The sequence below is a fragment of the Theileria equi genome (genome assembly GCF_000342415.1).
Source record: "Theileria equi strain WA chromosome 4 map unlocalized gcontig_1105316255041, whole genome shotgun sequence".
NCBI lineage: Eukaryota > Apicomplexa > Aconoidasida > Piroplasmida > Theileriidae > Theileria > Theileria equi.
The window spans coordinates 1210684-1228236 of record NW_004668225.1 but is presented as its reverse complement, the minus strand read 5'-3'; the positions used below and the strand labels follow the sequence as shown (position 1 = coordinate 1228236).

The 17553-nt window shown below is 41.1% G+C and overlaps 8 protein-coding genes across 8 annotated transcripts; 7 read left to right on the top strand and 1 right to left on the bottom strand.

Annotated features, from left to right (window-relative positions):
* Nucleotides 1-401: 401 nt before the first annotated feature.
* Nucleotides 402-3598, top strand: BEWA_050030 (chaperonin containing t-complex protein 1, alpha subunit, putative; the record flags this gene model as incomplete). Its single annotated transcript, XM_004831930.1, has 5 exons — nt 402-459; nt 563-753; nt 850-972; nt 2134-2728; nt 2788-3598. 5 exons carry the CDS (start codon nt 402-404, stop codon nt 3459-3461), a joined length of 1641 nt encoding a protein of 546 aa, XP_004831987.1. The 3' UTR covers nt 3462-3598.
* An 866-nt stretch (nt 3599-4464) lies between these two features.
* On the top strand, nt 4465-5730 carry BEWA_050020 (hypothetical protein; the record flags this gene model as incomplete). The annotated part of the gene is made up of 2 exons (XM_004831929.1): nt 4465-5180; nt 5274-5730. 2 exons carry the CDS (start codon nt 4465-4467, stop codon nt 5728-5730), a joined length of 1173 nt encoding a protein of 390 aa, XP_004831986.1.
* Nucleotides 5731-6030: 300 nt separating this feature from the next.
* On the top strand, nt 6031-6715 carry BEWA_050010 (hypothetical protein; the record flags this gene model as incomplete). Its single annotated transcript, XM_004831928.1, has 2 exons — nt 6031-6201; nt 6254-6715. 2 exons carry the CDS (start codon nt 6031-6033, stop codon nt 6713-6715), a joined length of 633 nt encoding a protein of 210 aa, XP_004831985.1.
* Nucleotides 6716-7061: 346 nt separating this feature from the next.
* BEWA_050000 (hypothetical protein) lies at nt 7062-7673 on the top strand (the record flags this gene model as incomplete). The annotated part of the gene is made up of 2 exons (XM_004831927.1): nt 7062-7485; nt 7528-7673. 2 exons carry the CDS (start codon nt 7062-7064, stop codon nt 7671-7673), a joined length of 570 nt encoding a protein of 189 aa, XP_004831984.1.
* Nucleotides 7674-7896: 223 nt separating this feature from the next.
* On the bottom strand, nt 7897-8922 carry BEWA_049990 (hypothetical protein; the record flags this gene model as incomplete). The annotated part of the gene is made up of 1 exon (XM_004831926.1): nt 7897-8922. One exon carries the CDS (start codon nt 8920-8922, stop codon nt 7897-7899), a length of 1026 nt encoding a protein of 341 aa, XP_004831983.1.
* Nucleotides 8923-10024: 1102 nt separating this feature from the next.
* Nucleotides 10025-11842, top strand: BEWA_049980 (hypothetical protein; the record flags this gene model as incomplete). Its single annotated transcript, XM_004831925.1, has 1 exon — nt 10025-11842. The coding sequence occupies one exon, from the start codon at nt 10025-10027 to the stop codon at nt 11840-11842; it is 1818 nt and encodes a 605-aa protein (XP_004831982.1).
* A 1468-nt stretch (nt 11843-13310) lies between these two features.
* On the top strand, nt 13311-14276 carry BEWA_049970 (hypothetical protein; the record flags this gene model as incomplete). The annotated part of the gene is made up of 1 exon (XM_004831924.1): nt 13311-14276. One exon carries the CDS (start codon nt 13311-13313, stop codon nt 14274-14276), a length of 966 nt encoding a protein of 321 aa, XP_004831981.1.
* An 843-nt stretch (nt 14277-15119) lies between these two features.
* BEWA_049960 (hypothetical protein) lies at nt 15120-17542 on the top strand (the record flags this gene model as incomplete). The annotated part of the gene is made up of 1 exon (XM_004831923.1): nt 15120-17542. One exon carries the CDS (start codon nt 15120-15122, stop codon nt 17382-17384), a length of 2265 nt encoding a protein of 754 aa, XP_004831980.1. The 3' UTR covers nt 17385-17542.
* Between the last annotated feature and the right edge of the window lie 11 nt (nt 17543-17553).

The window sequence follows — 17553 nt, the reverse complement described above, 5'->3', positions numbered from 1 at the left end:
ACGTAGAAAAACTCATTCTACTAATCCATGCTGACCATATGCTAATGAATGTGGCAGATAAAACTCCTTTGTAGTCACCTGATCGTAATTTGCTCTGCAATATTCCCGCTACTTTCTCATGTAGTTTAAAGGTCAAAAATTATGATACAAACCACTACTGCATCAAGTGTTTCTATAGTACAAGTTATAGTATAAGCGACGTCGTGGCTCAGGCCCGTAGAAGCGAGTCAGTAAAGCTTCCAGAGCAGCATTGAAAATTCTGCGAGGAGGGTTGAAATTTCCTCGAAATCGGGGAAAATTCCCCGTGAATAAAAAACTAAAGAGTGGCGTTGGTAGTCGGTGCCTTGTGTGGCGTCCTCATGGTGGCCGCTGTTCTGGCCGAGGGACTCAGACGAAACGAAATGACGCTCGGAATTTTGGGTCAGAGGACTAGCGGCAAGGAAGTTCGCGCTGGAAACGGTAAGTGTGTTTTCGTCTCTGCAACTTGTATTGTCTCTTCACATTCGTCAGTATTTGAGCTATACGTTCATTAACGCGACGTTTGTTCACATTTACGCTACAGTGAACGCGGTCCAGGCGATTGCCAACATACTCAAGTCGAGTCTTGGCCCAAAGGGCCTTGACAAGATGCTCGTGGATGATTTGGGAGATGTCACAATCACAAACGACGGAGCTACCATGCTTAGACAACTCGAAGTGCAACACCCCGCTGCGAAACTACTCGTAGACCTCAGCGAACTACAAGATCAAGAGGTTTGTTTATTCTCCGTGGTCACCCCTTTCACTCACTTGGATATAGCGTAGATGGAGATTTGTGTCCACCTTTCACACATTGATATGCACATTTAGGTCGGAGATGGAACGACATCAGTGGTTTTGATTGCAGCAGAGCTCCTGAGACGCGCAAATGAATTGGCAAATGCAGGAATTCATCCAACTTCCATCATTTCTGGGTATAAATTAGCCATCAAGGTGAGTATATAGCAGATGTAACGCCGAACATGGGCAAAGGGAGTAACCAGGGAGACTGGGCAGGGAATGGGTATCATGTTACTGAATGTTATTCTTGGCATCTATTTTGTAGTCTGAAATTTAGGGCCATAAAGAGTCTCATACCGAAGAATTTTAGGCGGACATGCAGGTACATGGAATGTGTAAGATGAGGAATAGTTCCCGGACGAAGAAGATGTAAAAGGTGACTTGTGAGATGTTCATGGTCCAAAGGTGTGTGCAAAAAGAGCCTCAAAAGTATGATGTAAAGAGAGTGTGTTCAAGTGTCCTCCGGAGAAGCAAATTGTATTGTAAATCTAGTAACCATCTCTTCCTCCAATGGGGTCTGTTTACTCGTTCATTCTTTCTTTTATCATCTCCCTCCTCTACGGAGCAATTACAGCGAAGGAAGACTAGTGTAAAGGTTACAATAATTACCTTGGTTTTCGAGAGGGAGGTAACTGGGGGAGATGAAGATTCTGGCAGTACTATGGACAGTATGTCTAGTGAGGTTTTGTAGCGCAATTTGGTGTTGTGGAAAGAGCAAGACCAAAGATGACGATAATGGACCTTATGGTGGATATCAAGATCGTCCTGAAGATACCGTTAAGGAGGAAGAATCTACAGAACTATCTCCTGAACCCACTGAATTTGAGATTTCTACGGAAACTTCTCAGAATGTTAGTGCTCCAGTTCCTCAGTCAGTTGGACAAATGAAAGAGGTTATGGACCTTGCTAAACCAGACGAAAATATAGTCAGAGAGCAATTAGACGAAACGAATGGAATAACACATACTACGTATACTCCAAAAAGTGCCTTTCATATATCTTCAGTGACTTATGGTGATAAGGAGCTATGGACTGCTTCTGAGGGGGAAGAGTTTACTTTCGCTGGTTCTTCCACAAAGGAAAACTATACTCTCATTTCCGTAGGGATAAGTAAAGGTGACGACTTGGAGCATAAATATTTTGAGAAAGTAGATGAAACATGGAAAGAGCTCACGCAGGATGATTTCTTCAACAAGCTCGACGAAATGGGTAAAGTTCCTAATCCTGTTTCTACCTAAAGCTCTCGATAATGGTTCATGAAAACTCCCTATAACCTCACTCTTCACCTAATTTCACATATAAATTTTCATTTAGGAAAGTGTGCGCTATATCAAGGAGCATCTAAGCAAAAATTTGGACCAAATTGGGAAGGATGTATTGACTAACATCGCAAAAACCACGTTATCATCTAAATTAATTGGCTTCGACTCAGACTACTTTGCTCAAATGGTTGTACAAGCCATTCAGTCTGTCAAGACAACATCCGATTCTGGAGCCACAAAGTACCCAGTTAATGCCGTAAATATTGTCAAGGTACACGGGAAAAGTGCAAGAGAATCCTACATGGTCAATGGGTACGCAATTATGATGGGAAGAGCCGCACAGGGGATGCCTCTGTCCGTTTCAAATGCAAAGATTGCATTTTTAGATTTTGCCATTAAGCAATATAGATTGCATCTTGGTGTTCAAGTTAAAATTAACGATCCTGATGAATTGGAAAAGATTAGACTCAAAGAGAAGGACGTAACAAAGGAGCGTGTAGAAAAAATATTGGCCTCAGGAGCAAATGTTATACTCACTTCACAGGGAATTGATGATATGTCCCTAAAGTATTTTGTAGAGGCTGGAGTTATCGCTGCCAGAAGGGTTTCCAAAAAGGACCTTAAACGTATTGCCAAACTCACTGGAGGTTTGTTTCTATACATGTGGTACTACACGAATTTAATTATTTTACTAACGAACATTTAGGCACAATCGTTTTGACAATGGCTACTCTGGATGGTGGTGAAGCATTCAATTCATCATCCCTCGGAACCTGTAATCAGGTCTATGAAACTAGGGTCGGAGATTGGGACTGTCTCTTTTTTGAAGGTTGTAAGACATCCAAAGCCACAACTCTAATCTTGAGAGGTGCCAATGATTTTATGATCGATGAGGTAGAGCGCTCAGTGCACGATGCCCTTTGTGCAGTTAGCAGAGCTCTGGAGCAAGATGCGCTCGTACCTGGTGGAGGATGTGTAGAAACAGCACTTTCCATATATCTGGACAATTTCGCAAGGACCCTTGGATCAAGGGAACAGTTGGCTATTGCAGAATTTGCAGAGGCTCTGTTAGTCATCCCAAAGACGTTGGCATTGAACGCAGCTCTGGATGCTACAGAACTTGTCGCTCTTTTACGTGCCTACCACGCCAAAGCGCAAGTATCTCAAGGCGCTGGAATGAATGAGGAAAACTACCAGTGGTATGGTCTAAATCTCAAGGACGGAAAAATACGTAACAATCTCACTAGTGGTGTTCTAGAAGCCACTGTTAGCAAGATTAAAAGTATAAAGTTTGCTACAGAGGCAGCCATCACAATTCTGAGAATCGATGACCTCATTACTCTAGAACCAGAGAAACAGCCTGTCGATGACGATGATTGAGGATATGTTTATAGGTCAATAAAAGGAGTGCAGACCTGTATAACAAGTTTATACAAGAAAGACCAAGTGGTTGTTATGATAAAGTTAACATTTTATAGATGCCCCTGATCTTATTTTAATGGGTGGTATGGGCCTTTAATTTGTCTAAATGTTTTTAATATCTGTAAATGAATATTGACAGTGACTGAATATGTGAGCAGGAAGTCGAGACTTAATTTGGAAAGTCTAGGTACTCTTCCAGAATAAATACATAGTATATACATACACTCATAAGTCTAATAATATGCGGTTAAACGGTTTCCATGACTACTTATCAGTTATGCATGCAGCAGCGGATGAATGGGCATGGGTAACTAGATGCTCAGCATTTCTTACTGGCTACTCATTTCTCTAGTGGTCACTTATACTCCCAGTCACAAGACCCTGATGAACAACCAGGCTCCTATATTCACTTCGTTCATAGAGTCCTCATCACTATTCCACTCGTTACACTCACTCCATAGTGATATACTGCCTAGTCTTCGACGTCGGTAGGTCACCTGTTTCAGTACTCCTTGCAGTCGTACTTGCACAGTGATAATCCCACTAGTAGGAAGAGCTCCTGCTAGTCGCTTAGTCTGTCTCTAGCTTACACCATCGACAGCATCATCCTCTCTGTGGTCGGATGATTGCTCAGGCTCACTACGTTCGCCAGTCTTTCGCTCTGCTCAAGACCCATTACACACCCTTCTAGGTACCCCTGGTCCTCTACACTCCCCGCGGCTTCTACTCACCAATTTCTTTCAATAAAAGTATTCCGGTCACAGATACCTTGAAACACCCACTGTGCATCCTCTGAGGTGTTTGTCTTGATAGCTCCCTAGGGTCATCCGGTGACATCGGTCCGACGGCCGCTAAACACTACACTTGTTCGTCCCATGGTCACTTTTACATTTTAAATCAACGGAAAATGTGGAATCTTTGCCGTTACCATTTGATTCGTGGACAATAAGGGCGCATTTCGATGGATTCTCCGGGAGGCGCCGCAGGTGGAGATTCTCAGCCCCTTGCGGGAAATTCCGGCAGGCGCTGGACTGGAGTTGCGTCATTGAGGAAAATTCTCAGCATTCCGTGGGAAATTTCCATGTCATCGCCGAAAATTCTCTTTTACACGCTGCTGAGTCTCCTCTTCAAGGCAGAGGCACTCAGCGTCTTTTACGTTGGCTGGATCGATGCTCTAGTCTCAGAAACTAACGCTGAAAGCGTCACTATGCATAGAAATGTTGCCTTCATTTGGCTTTCCAAGCCTCTGTTGAGCTTGTTCAACGATTGGCTCAGTCGCTGTTTCTGGACCCTTGACGACTTTAAGGAACTGATTTTGATCCTATCAGGGCGGAGGCTCGTTGAGGCTTTGCTTAGGAAACTCCTAAAAAGGCAAAAGAAAATGGAAGAATACTCTATATTTGGGCATAAACTCGACCTTGAAAACGAACCGATTTTCAAGTACTACAGACAGACGAGTCAAGATTCTGTCTCGGATGAGAAGGTAGACACAGGTAAATACAACGCAAGTATCGTTGTATTGGTCATTGCTGAGCTCATCATGATGTTTTATTCAATCGCAATTTACGTGGCATATCTCGTTGGAGAATTTGACAAACCATGGATAGACACTGCCACTATAATCTTTACCATTTGTGTCGTCTACACAAGCTCGTGTGCCGATGGACTCTTTTCAAGGTTCGTTTGATGTCACTATCTAGCTGGAGGATGCCGAAAGCGTAGGGATTTGGAACACTTACTCCTCATAAACCATAGACATCACACATTTAGGCACTTGAGACATCGCAGTGAGGGTATATATGCAAAGGCAATATCGGCGAGGCTGGCACTGCATGCATCTTATGCGGTTTCAATCGCCCTGTGCGTTGTATTGCCAAATACCTTACCATTTGTTACAGACATGTTCAATACGAACATTTTATTTCCTATATTTATCATTTCAAATGGAGTGTGTACACTCTGGTTGCTCTATGATCCAACAGATCTGCAGCTTAAGACATACTCTAGCAGTGGTGCGGAAAGGAAAAGGGTCTCGCCGTCCCCGCTACCAACTCCAACTGCTACATCATTACCAGAAACACCCAGAGATGGGATCATTAGCTTTCCAACCGAGTGTCTGATATCACTCGTTACACTCTTATTCATCTCGATGCTTATCAAAAATCGTTACATCGCCGAAGGCGAAATTGGCATCAAGAAAGAATGGATATTTTTAATCAAAGAGTAAGTTTATATATTTACACTATTGCTTTTGGTGAACTTGGAATGCAAGATAGATGAATACTCTCGTATTTGGACATTGGAAGGAATGACACAATTATGGTTATTACGGGGCACTCATTTATATTTCTACTGAACATCTCGCCACCATCACAATTTCATGTCTCGGGAATGAAAAGGAAGAAATGACTGAGGAATATATCCTGTTTTGTCTTACTCTTGCTGATATATGGATGCGGCTCGTATTACCAAGCACTGTTATCACCGCAAATGGAGCATCTGAGTGTGTTTATAACTGAATAATAGAATGGAAGATGCATGTATGGTGGATATTAGCCTACAACATACCACAATGGGGTCCCTATGGGTAGAATCTCCCTTCTTTGACCTTACCGGTATTTGCAACGACTTCTACTTTCTTGTAATTAATACGGAAATATCATTTGTACAAGGACTCTTTAGAAAGACGAAGATGAACGTTTTTGTTACATTTCTTGCACTATTCTTTCTTCAATTCTGCCATTGTGGAGAGAAGAAACCGGTTGGAAACCCCAAAGGCTCTACTCCTACTTCTACTCTCTGCTCCTGAACCTACTGTTGGATCTCCTAGTAAAGAATCTTCTGTGAAAGAAGCTCTCCTTGACCTTTCTTCGGTAGATAAAGCTGCCTTTAATGTTCATGATCTTCCTGGTACTCCTCCTTTTCAACTCATTTCTCCAAAGGAGGGTGTAACAGTTGAAAATGTGGTTGATGGAAAGATAAATGTATGGGTAGGTAATTCTGGAGATAAGCTTAATCATGCCAGACTCTATCTTAAGGGTGAAGACCCTGCAATTGTATTCGTTGTGGCACAGACAAAAAATGGACCATTACAAAGATATTTTGCAAAACTTAGTGGTAATGAGTGGGTAGATTGCACATGTACAGCCTCAGAAAAACTCAAGGCCCTAGGGCCTAAAGAGCCTCAGGGGGATTCTCCTGCTAAGAAATAAAGTGTACCCAAGTACAATTTTTTACGATTCGTTCCAGTTATCAGTAAACAATACGGAACGGAGAATGAGATGAAAGATGTATGGCTTGTGCCATATACTCAAAGAATGACACTCATCTACCCATTCTTGTTATAAAAGATTAGAGTTTGTAACGCTATTGTATCATTAGATTCTTCAGGGTGATCTTTAGGTTGTTTAAAACAGGTTTTCTCATCTGTCTTGCTCTTCCATGTCTTCACCTATTGCTACTTTTCCATCAATCTAACATTAACTTAGGTCTTCGGGGCTATTTGTATCTATTCTCCTGGGACTCTTTGCAAATATAAAATTCTTGATGAAATTATCAATGGGTATGTTTGGTCTTTGCTTCTTTGGGCTCCATGCTTTGAAAATATCTCTTTTAAGTACTCTTGAGAAACTGGCTACGAAAAACAGAGTTCTTGTATCAATCGCAGTGACCGTTCTGATATCGCTAATACGCCAAGTTCTGGCCACATACTCCCTCCTCATTAGTCTTTTGATCACTAAAAGGGGATACGAGGCAACATTTTTGTCAATTCCAACGTTTATTATAACAGCAGTACTACTATACGAAGATGATGCCTTTGAGCATGTAAATAAATTGAGTGATAAAAGGATAAGATGGACATTTCACATTTTATCTCTATTTATCTACTCTTATTCGTTTGCTATTCTATTTAACATTAACCACAAGGATTTATTTCAACATTACAAGAAAAAGATACGCTCGAAATTTTCAAAATCATCAGGTTTGTTGCTTGTTCTATGAAACTCACTAATTCAACTTGCAGGTAATAAAAGTGCAAGTATGGACTGGAAAGACGATGCTTCATACGTATTTGGCAGTCGGAGAGATGAATATGCTAGAATAGATAGTCATGAGCCAAAATCACCCTGGGAACTTCAGTCTGATTTTTCTGACGAATCAGATAATTAACTTTTGTAAGAGTTTAAGTATTTTGAAATATATTTAAGGGGTTATATACTCTTTAATGGGTTAAAGTAATGAAGATGAAATGCATAAATGGAAAGTGTTTTAAAATTAAAACTTTTGCATCTTCTGAATTATCGCCGTTTCATATACGAGCTCTTTTAAGGTTCCCTGGACATGTTATTAGCATCTCTTACAAGTTCGTATTCTATAGTCATATCTTCAGATCTCACTTATGCACATAAAAATTGCCGTTTCGGATATCCCATAATGCAAACCCATTAACGCTGCCCCTTTCAAAAATGTACTTTTTTTCTACCAAAGTCCCATCCTTGTAATGCGATTCAATAGTTATTAGGGGACTGTTTGGTCCTCCTTCCCAGGTAACTTCCCTATAGATCAATCCTTCTATTTCATTATTCAAAAGGTATCTACCATAGTAGACCCTGCCTATTGTTAAATCATCTTGTATCTCCTTTTGAGTGCTAAATTTTATCGGTAAAGTCTGAAAGCTTTCTGGGATGGTATCATTGATTTGATAGGTATTAAAGTTTAGCACTAGTTCCACATTTATGTAATTGTCGGTTCTCTGAAAAGGCAGGTTGATGTCAATATGTGTCCTATCAATTTGTCTATACGAATTTCCACCAGATTTTTTGACAAACTCATGGACTGTATTAACAAAATGGTGGCCATTCGTCCTATTTCTATTGAGTATTCTAATATATCTATCACCATTTTCCCTAGGGACGAATAGGATAAATCGACTTGTATCCGTTGGGTCCCCGGAGTAGACAACCTCATCACCGTCCATGACTTTGCCTATAATGTGAGTATGTCTAGAGTTCTTTTGGATGGTAAAGTTGCTTCCTCCTGGAGCTTCTTCCGATGGAGTTATTCTAATCTTCCATTGAAATAGTTGTGTGACGTCTAAGTTGATTGGTATCTTTTCTTTAGGCCACGCAAATGCATATCCCACAAACAGGAATATTAAGACATTGAGGTATAAAAGTCCAAAATTTGTCATTATGATTGTCGTTTTAAGGTATTTTTCAGAATACGTTTTTAATATACTGGAATAGTGATCATTTTTGTCTTTTCCGATGGAAAACTCCGCATGACATGTCAACGCATGGCAATTGTGTGGATATTTTCTTATGGAGTGCATGCAGTGACCTGTGAGAGCCGTAGAGTACCGAGTCCCCTCTGGATTTTCATAGCTATATATGGGTTTCAGCGCTATTTTAAAGCTCATTAATGATATAAAACTGATTGTTTAATCGGAGACAACGGTGACATGATAATGGCAAGTGGAGACTTCATAAGTACATTTGTTGAGTTTATAAATGACCTTAATGTGGACTTATATATGTAATAGTGAGTACCATGGTCAGTAATAGGCTATAGATGTGATTGTTGCCGTCATGATCATCAGACGGGGTTTAGCAAAGGGTCATACTGTAGGTCAACTAAATGGATCCTCTGAGCACTTTAGGTTTATATAAACGATATACACGTTCTGTATCCATGGTTCTGTTGTGTATCTGATTTTGCTACTCTTTATGTTCCTGTGTTGACCGCTCTTTTGGTCGACTACGAGGGTCATCTTCACCTTCACATTTCCCCTCCATGGACCAAATACACACCAGTTCCAATGAGTATGCTCTAAATGACAGTTAGACATCCATTGGTGTAAAGTAGGTAAAGAGTGGAGAAGAGAGATTCTCTTCCTGATTGGCCCCCATGAGTGGATTTTGTAACTCATTCCCGTGAGAAACCACGACTCTCATTCCCTTCCACTTACTTGATCCATATACTAATCTTGTTGTGGTACCAGTGTCGCTTCTATGTGCTCCAGGTTAGTCAACAAGGTCCACTTTTCCTGTGATGTTACCAGGAACAAGTTATTAAGCATCGACTATACCTCGGAGCATTTGGAGCATATTACGAGTTTCTGCATAATGTTTTGTAAAATTTTCACTTCTGTCTTTTTCTTGGAAATGTGCTATAGACTTGGTGTAGGAAGAAGACGCGGTAAGAAAGAGTCTCATTTCTTCTTCCTCTAAAAGAGGCTTTATCGCAGGCTATCCAGAAGCTACTTGGTCTTAATATGGAATTACTAATTGGCTAGGTATGGTAGGTGTAGCAGAACAGAAGAGAATCTCAACTCACAAGATATGAACGCTCAGTATTTACCAAGTTATCACCGATTTATATGCCAAATCAGAGGTTTTGGAAACATATTCTTCACACCTAGATCATGCAGGTGTGACATTACGCATTATTTCAAGATTTAAAAAAGACAAATGCAGTTTAGGGACTGAGGTATCAAATTCACAAATGTAGGTTGGTAAAATATGACAGAGGATAAAACGGATGCTAGACAACGAGCTTCTAGATCTGCTACAATGAATATAGTTTATGGCAGTATAGAATTTGAGATTTCAAAAGATGTTGATGATCCGGATGTAACTTGTGTTGAGAAAAAGAAAAAGGGATATAATGTTGGGAAGTATTGCGTAATTCTAACAAAGGAACTAGATCCGATTCTTGGTAAGGAATGCCTTCAGGAGTATAAATGCTATACACATTCCAAGCCGAGAGATTTGGATCCTGTAAACTACTACTTCTACACATCGTACAACAGATTTTTTCAAAATGGGATCAAAATAGACCCAAAGTCTTTCAAAAGTCTCTCGGTCTACTACTTTACCCATGATACAAAGAACACAACACCCCTGTTCGTAGAAGTGAATCAAAAGAGAAAGGAGTATTACAATCCAACTTCAACCGATGTCTGGATAAATATTGGTAAACTGAAAGGTTCAAAACTTGACAAACGATTTAGGAAAATAGTAAAGAATATAGATACATATCCAGTTGTAGTGAATGTGGATTACACAAATGGATACTATATAAATGGATATGAGGAAGATAACTACATTAGACAGTCGAAAATACCTCGCATTACCGTAAAATACACTAAGAATATTCCATATGGATACACAATGAGCATCCATACTATTTATTCTCAGGTGTATGTATCAGGTGCAAACCAATTGAAGTATATGAAAGTACTTTATACACTCCACAAGGGACAAAAAATAATTTTTCAAACGGATATTCCTTCACCAACCTACAACGAAGTCAGAGTCTATTACTGGTCTTTAAACCTTGAACAACCTCTGATTCTACAGGTTGGATATGATTTTTACTATATGAACGGAGACTATTGGATTTATTTTAGCTATATTAATGAAAGAACATTATCCAACTACCTAGATTCTGCAAATTGTATGTTTAACAGCGCCCATATTTTTGATATGAATAAATTTGCAAAATATAAGTGCGTGAGTTGTTTTTTAAAGGACATATTTGTTGAGAGAATAACAGATAAGACCACAAACTGCGTAAAATTCACCCATAAACTGGAAGAGAAATATTCATTCAACAAAATAGAGAACCGCTCTAAATTACAAAAGGGATTACAAGGCGCTCTAAACGTATCAGAAGTTTCTATTTACTATGACTGTGGAAAACCAACCCTCATTGAAATTAATTCCGCCGCTAAAAAGTTAACATATGAGAGAAATAAGGAGAAACAGAATGAATGGAATACTGTAGAAAGCTCAAATACCACTTGTGAATGCAAGAAGACTCCTGAAGTAAAACCCAAAGAATCCAAAGAAACAAAGCTTTTCGATACCCTTGACAGCCTCATATACAGCAGTGTAGCGCTTACACTAGACATAACAGAGATAACAGACAAAGTGGTCACAGAATTAGGACATCCAATCATTACAACAACTGTAGCCTTGGTAAATGAATCATTGAAAAGTGACCAAAACTTAGTTTATGACCCTGGTGGAACCACAGATTCAGGAACTGGCGAATCCCAATCAGCAATCACCGAAACAAATAACCCCGCAACTATTATAAAAATTGTAGTTGGAGGAGTTAGTGGCTCTATAATCGCTTTACTGGGAGGCCTTGAAACTCTTGCATTTTTTAAATATCCAAATAAAAGCGTCATAAGATCACTAGTTGGCATGTTCAACAAGTCGCTAGACTACAAACCTTTAGAACAACTGAATGGCCTGATATTCTTGGGGACCCAAAATTTGGGAACCTCTGTAACTCATTTCTATCAAAACATTCCAAAGAATGTAGTATGATCGATGTCATTAGAATATCGATAAATTTGTCAAATGTGTATAGAAACTGTCGACCATTTTCGACAATAAAGTAGGGATAATTATCCCCAGTAATAAATGCCTTTTTATTCACCTAAAAGGCCCTAAGTTTTGTATTCACTACACAATTCATTATTTAACCACATGTTTGTTTCTTGTAGGTAGCACACATATAGATACTAGCCTAACCAGGTATTTAACACATCCTGGTAAGGTCATTTTCTAGAGATAATCTTTGCATTCTCCTCAGTTCCTCGTCTATACATCCTCCATTGCGACAATATTCAGGATTTACAATTCTGTAGACAGTTTAAAATTTATAAGGACGCAAGTATGAGTGTATGATCGGATAAGGTTTACCAAGCTGGTCTGGAATGTAACCTTGCTAGGAAGATTTATATAGCTTTTGGAGTACATAATGGATGTATAAGGTTGTGCTAATGTATTTTATTATAGGACGTCCTTTCCAGAATTTGAATTTTGTACACATGCAGGGGTCTGCCAGGGTATCCGTCAGGGAAGAGAGAAGTAGCTTATTTTCACCATTCTTCATATAACAAAGGAGAGAACACCTCTTTTTAATCTGGTATATTCTAGGCCAAGTTAATTTCTCCTCAGAGTTATTAATATCTTGGTACATCTATGGAATGAGCACAATGCCCAGCCAGAGGCACTAATGAGGATATTTACCAGGAGCAGTACCTTTATGTTCAATAACTCCTACAAGAGCCTTTCCTACTTTATTCTCAGTGTATATGTAGATACTAATTTCATAGGTCAAGGGCGATAACTCTGTGCATTTAGAGGCATGTCTGATCCATACTCCAAGTTTTACTCCAGAGACAATTCCTCTATTCTAGAGATTTTCAAAATATGAACACTAGTGGAACATATTCAAAGCAGTCCATACATTGACTCTTCAGTCGATTTAGGGGAAGGAATATCCCTCGGACGAGGAGTAACTCAAGGAAGACGTGCTCTTTGGTTGGTAGGAACCACCAAGGTGTGAATGGAATACGGCTCTAAAATACCTTTCTAACAATAAATTGCAAGTTTACCACTCAAAAGAATGGTAAATTTACTTGCCAACGAGTCAACTAATGAGGGTGCACATTTCGACAAAGAGTCACATTTCACCAACCTTCTACGGAAATCCAGCATAATAATGTAATATATATCTGAATACTTGCAGGAATCCTGGAAGAATTGTGATAATTAGAGACGTATTTGACAAAGTATGCCCATGACCCTCTGACCAAACGTTTAGCCCTCGAATGGCCACACCAGCACACACCTCTTGGATATTCGCTCAATAATACAACAACTGAATAGTATAGATCATGGAAGGATGAACAGGAAGAAGAATAAACGAATATTTGCCAAGGAAGAATAAAAAGCTTCCCCACATGCCTCTCTTCCGTTTCTTTTCCGGGTTCTCATTAGATAGACAATGAACGCTGTCATATTACTCGTTAAGGTGTTCGCCATTGTGCGATGGTTGGCGGTAGCTGGGTCTGAAGGCGAGGTATCCTCTTTTGTCGCCGCCATTCCAGACACCTTATCGAGCTTGCAAGCTTCTTTTACTCGGCCACAGAGCTCAATGCCGGACAATCGGCAAAGCCATTCAACCTCAAACGAACGTTATAATCATCCATCCACTCAGACGGCCAACACAATCGATATTGGCCGAAAGGTTGGCGATGCATTTGATTCCTTTGAAATCGAATTCAACGGCATCCCTGCCAGGGAATTCGTTCCTTTCGATAAAACAAGTGTGACAAGAGTAGTAGACAGTTATGAGGTGCTATGGGAAGCAAAGTCTCCCGGTGACTACTGTCCACGGATTGTGGTCTATCAGCACCTCTACACACCAGATCTCGTGGCGCTCCGTCGTGTTGAATCGAAGCGCTTTGATATGTTGTTTTTCAGAAGGAAATGCGACAAGTGGGTAAAGGTGGAGGAAGACGAGTTTCTCAGCCGTCTAGACGAGGACCAGCTGATTGAATTTGTGATGAATGTGGACCATCCAAGCGCTGAATTTGTGGATGCCGTTAGCTCTTATATTCACGGAGCGTATGCCAAGATAATGAGACCGTTGGTTGGGTTCAAGGCGGTTGCACTCTCCGGTGAAAAGGGCGTTTGGTTTCAAGTACCAAAGACGGGATTCTCGACAGTTATACGGTTTAGTCGTTATCCTTTTATGGATCTCATTTACGTTTGTGCCTATGGACGAGAATACCAGCTCTACCACTACTTCTTCCAGGAATCTGACAAGGGATGGAAATCCATGGACGCCGATAAGTTCAACGAAGCTTTGGCTGAGATGATTAAGGGAAGACCGGCCGATCCAGATGGCTTTGGTGTGCCATCTATTTTGATGGGAGTTGTGGCTATTCTCTGCCTTGTATATTTATAAAGATAAAATGTTTGTGGACAGTTGTAATGGATTCTCTATTGTCTGATTCATTACAAGAATGGATTTGTAATTGGACAGACCGATGGCCTTAACCAGAAGAAATAGTGAAGACAAATTACAACTAGACAGTCCATTCTTTGTGACTGGAGGAACCTGTTGGCTGGCATGTAGGAGCAACTGGACATTGTCTGAAGGGCCAAATTCTGCAGACCGCCAGAATGGGCGAGGTATTCGGCAAGAGTACATCTAAATGGACGATATAACTCAAATTTAGGGACAATAACCCCATCCTAATGTGTTTATACTCGAGACCTCCGATAGCCCGTGGTCCTCCTCCAGACACTTTACAGCCCAGGGACGCTGTAACGACAACTACTGCCATAACCGGTTGTAGCGATCCTGTATCTCCCTGCAACAGAGCCTGGCGGTACGTTAACAAGAGTTCCAGCCGGTACACACCCCGGACTTGTGTACAAGTATAAATGTTTAGCGCACTAATTTTTAAGCGATTTCATCAACATACTCTGTTTACTTACTCTCAAGATTGTCCTCGCCACGAATGGGTCTAGACCAGAGTACCTGCACATCTCGTTCCCCGACCGGTCCAGCGGTGGAGGATCACCCGACCTTCTTTCAGGAGAGAACTACAGACAAACGAGAGATTGGAGACGAAACATTTTGTTAGACGTGGCCGAATACCGATAATGCAGGGCCCTCGAGGTACCCTCCGAAAGGAAGAAGGAAGGGCAATTATTTCCCCACAAGAATGGAATCCCAGGGGGACTCTGCGGGTTTATGAGCATTTTGGCAACGCCTTTAGATATTGTACCCAAAAGTTCAGGAATGTTACTTCTAAGTGTTTTAACAGCACTTTGGTGGCAGCTTCACTGCCACTCTCTTCCCCTCGGGAATTTGTCTGTAAAGGTATCTCCTTTGGCTTCATATAAACTTGATATCAGCAATCCCGCTGATCTCGACAAGGTCAAGACTATAGAATGCGACTTGGACGACATTCCGTCCTTCATCTTTGTTCCAAAGTTCGGTGTTGATGTAAACAAGATAACCGATGGAAACTTGAATCTTTGGGTCTCCGACACTCACCAGACCCTAGTTCTCGCTACCGTGCATTGCACAAAGCCACTATACCGCAGGTCTGGATATTACCTATTCAGAGTGGTCGCCAGAGATTTATACGGTGAAGTTGTTGTCAACCTTTATAGGTATCTCAACGGCTCCTACCAACTCATTAGTGACTCTATGTTCGATGATGAACTCAGACTAATGAGAATTAAAGTTCCATCTCACCAAAAGGTTGTTATGGACATTAACGATACCTTCTCATCCGACATGTTTGTCCATGAGGATGTTGTCTTTGACGGTGTGTTTGCATCAGTCCACATTCCTCGTAAGGGATATCATGCAAAGGCCCTTGTCGAGGGTGAGTTGCCCATCTGGAAGGGGATGAACGGTGAGAGATGCACCAACGCCCTTGTTTACTACAAGGCTCTCGATGCTGTATTTGCCCAGGTTTCCATCCTTGACGACAATGACGTTGAGGACACGTTGTATTTGAGAAAGAAGGGAAATAAATGGGAGGCTGTTGGAGAAGAAAAGTTTTACAAAAAGTTCTCCAAGGAGTTCTTGTTCTCTGCGAACGATGAGGTTCACTCGGACAAGAAGCTTCCCGAGCCTCTTGATGGCAACGTCAAGCATGTTTTGGATATCTCTCATCCTGGCAAGACCCTTCTTGTATGCAGCCATGTAAGGGGAGCTGTCAACTACAAGACATATCTTCCAAACGGTGGTTCTATCATGTCCATCGTCGATGGCGAGGCAGATATATGGACCGCTTCAAGAGATGAAAACTGCAAATTTGTGAGCTCCTACGCTTTCGAGGATCTCACCGTCTTGTACGTCCATATTGAAAGGGGCGAGAACTTTGATTTCAAGTACTTTGGAAAGGGAGAAAGTGGTTGGCAAGAGCTCACAAGTAAGGAGTACAATGAAATTCTGAACAAGTTCGTCGACCCTGAAGATGACACTTTCTCATCGGGGTCTGAGCTTGATATTACTCTCGATATTTCTGATGTTGATGAGCTCCTCTTTGACACCCAAAGACATACCGAGGAACCAGTTGGTATTGTGGAGTACACTTCTATTCCTGGTGCCGTCATTTCTCGTGTTGTTGATGGAAAGGAAAAGATTTGGGATCCATCTGATAAGGAGGTCAAGTGTACCAGAGCTATCGTTGACACCGTTGAAGGTGTGCCAACTGCTCTATACCTCACCATTGTCAAGCATGACAATTCCACCATCCACAAAATTTACGGCATGAAGGGTGATAAGTGGGCCGTTTTGGAGGTTCTCAGGATTCATGAACCCGAAGAGGAACCCGTGAATGCCGCTCGCTTTTCACATCGTGATGAACTTGCCTCACTCTTTGGAGATGATTATGACGATGAAGACCTTTCCGTTCTTGGTAATGGCTTGCCCACTGAAGTTGAGCCTATCCTTAACGACTGGCTTGAGGATTCATTCTCCAAGACACAAGACAAGGTCGGCTCCACATGGTCTGATGAATTGTTGGCTCTAGATGAGAATGAATACCAGTTCGAACATGACTATTACAACTATGATTCTAAATATGACTCTGAACTCCTTGGCGAAGAATTTGAGCATCCAAGCAAGCCATCCATTCCATTGTCAGTCTGCTTGGATATCAGCGAGCTCAAGTACTCTAAGGCTGAGGTTATTGATGCCAGGGCTTATGCTCGTCCATTCATCTTGTACAACTCACTCAGGGGTAATCCAATAACGTGTGTAGCCGATGGAAACCAAAGCATCTGGAAGGCTTTGGAAGGGGAGAGATGCCTCTTTGCTTCTTCTTTTGTAGAGGGTGAGGATCTCCGTTTGTTGGAAATCTCAGTAAAGGACAAGGTCTCAACTTACCGCAAGTATTTCCAGAAAATTGGCGGTGAATGGGTGGAGGTTGATTTGGAAAGTTTTGAGAAGAGAATGGGATGTGGAAAGGGTCCTGCGGCCGATTCCTTCCTAACTGGAGGTTACATGGCTGTATTGGCACTGGTTGCTTTTGTCTTCTCTTTCTGAGGATAAAGGCTATTGCTCAATAGCTAACTATAAGATCGCACTACTGTAACTTGTAGAGGTATATATCGCACCATCCTCTCATTGCAGAAATCTTGCAATTTAATCGTTCACACACCGTAAGATGGCTATAATATACTCCTGTAACTTTTAGGTCCATGGCTACTTTTTG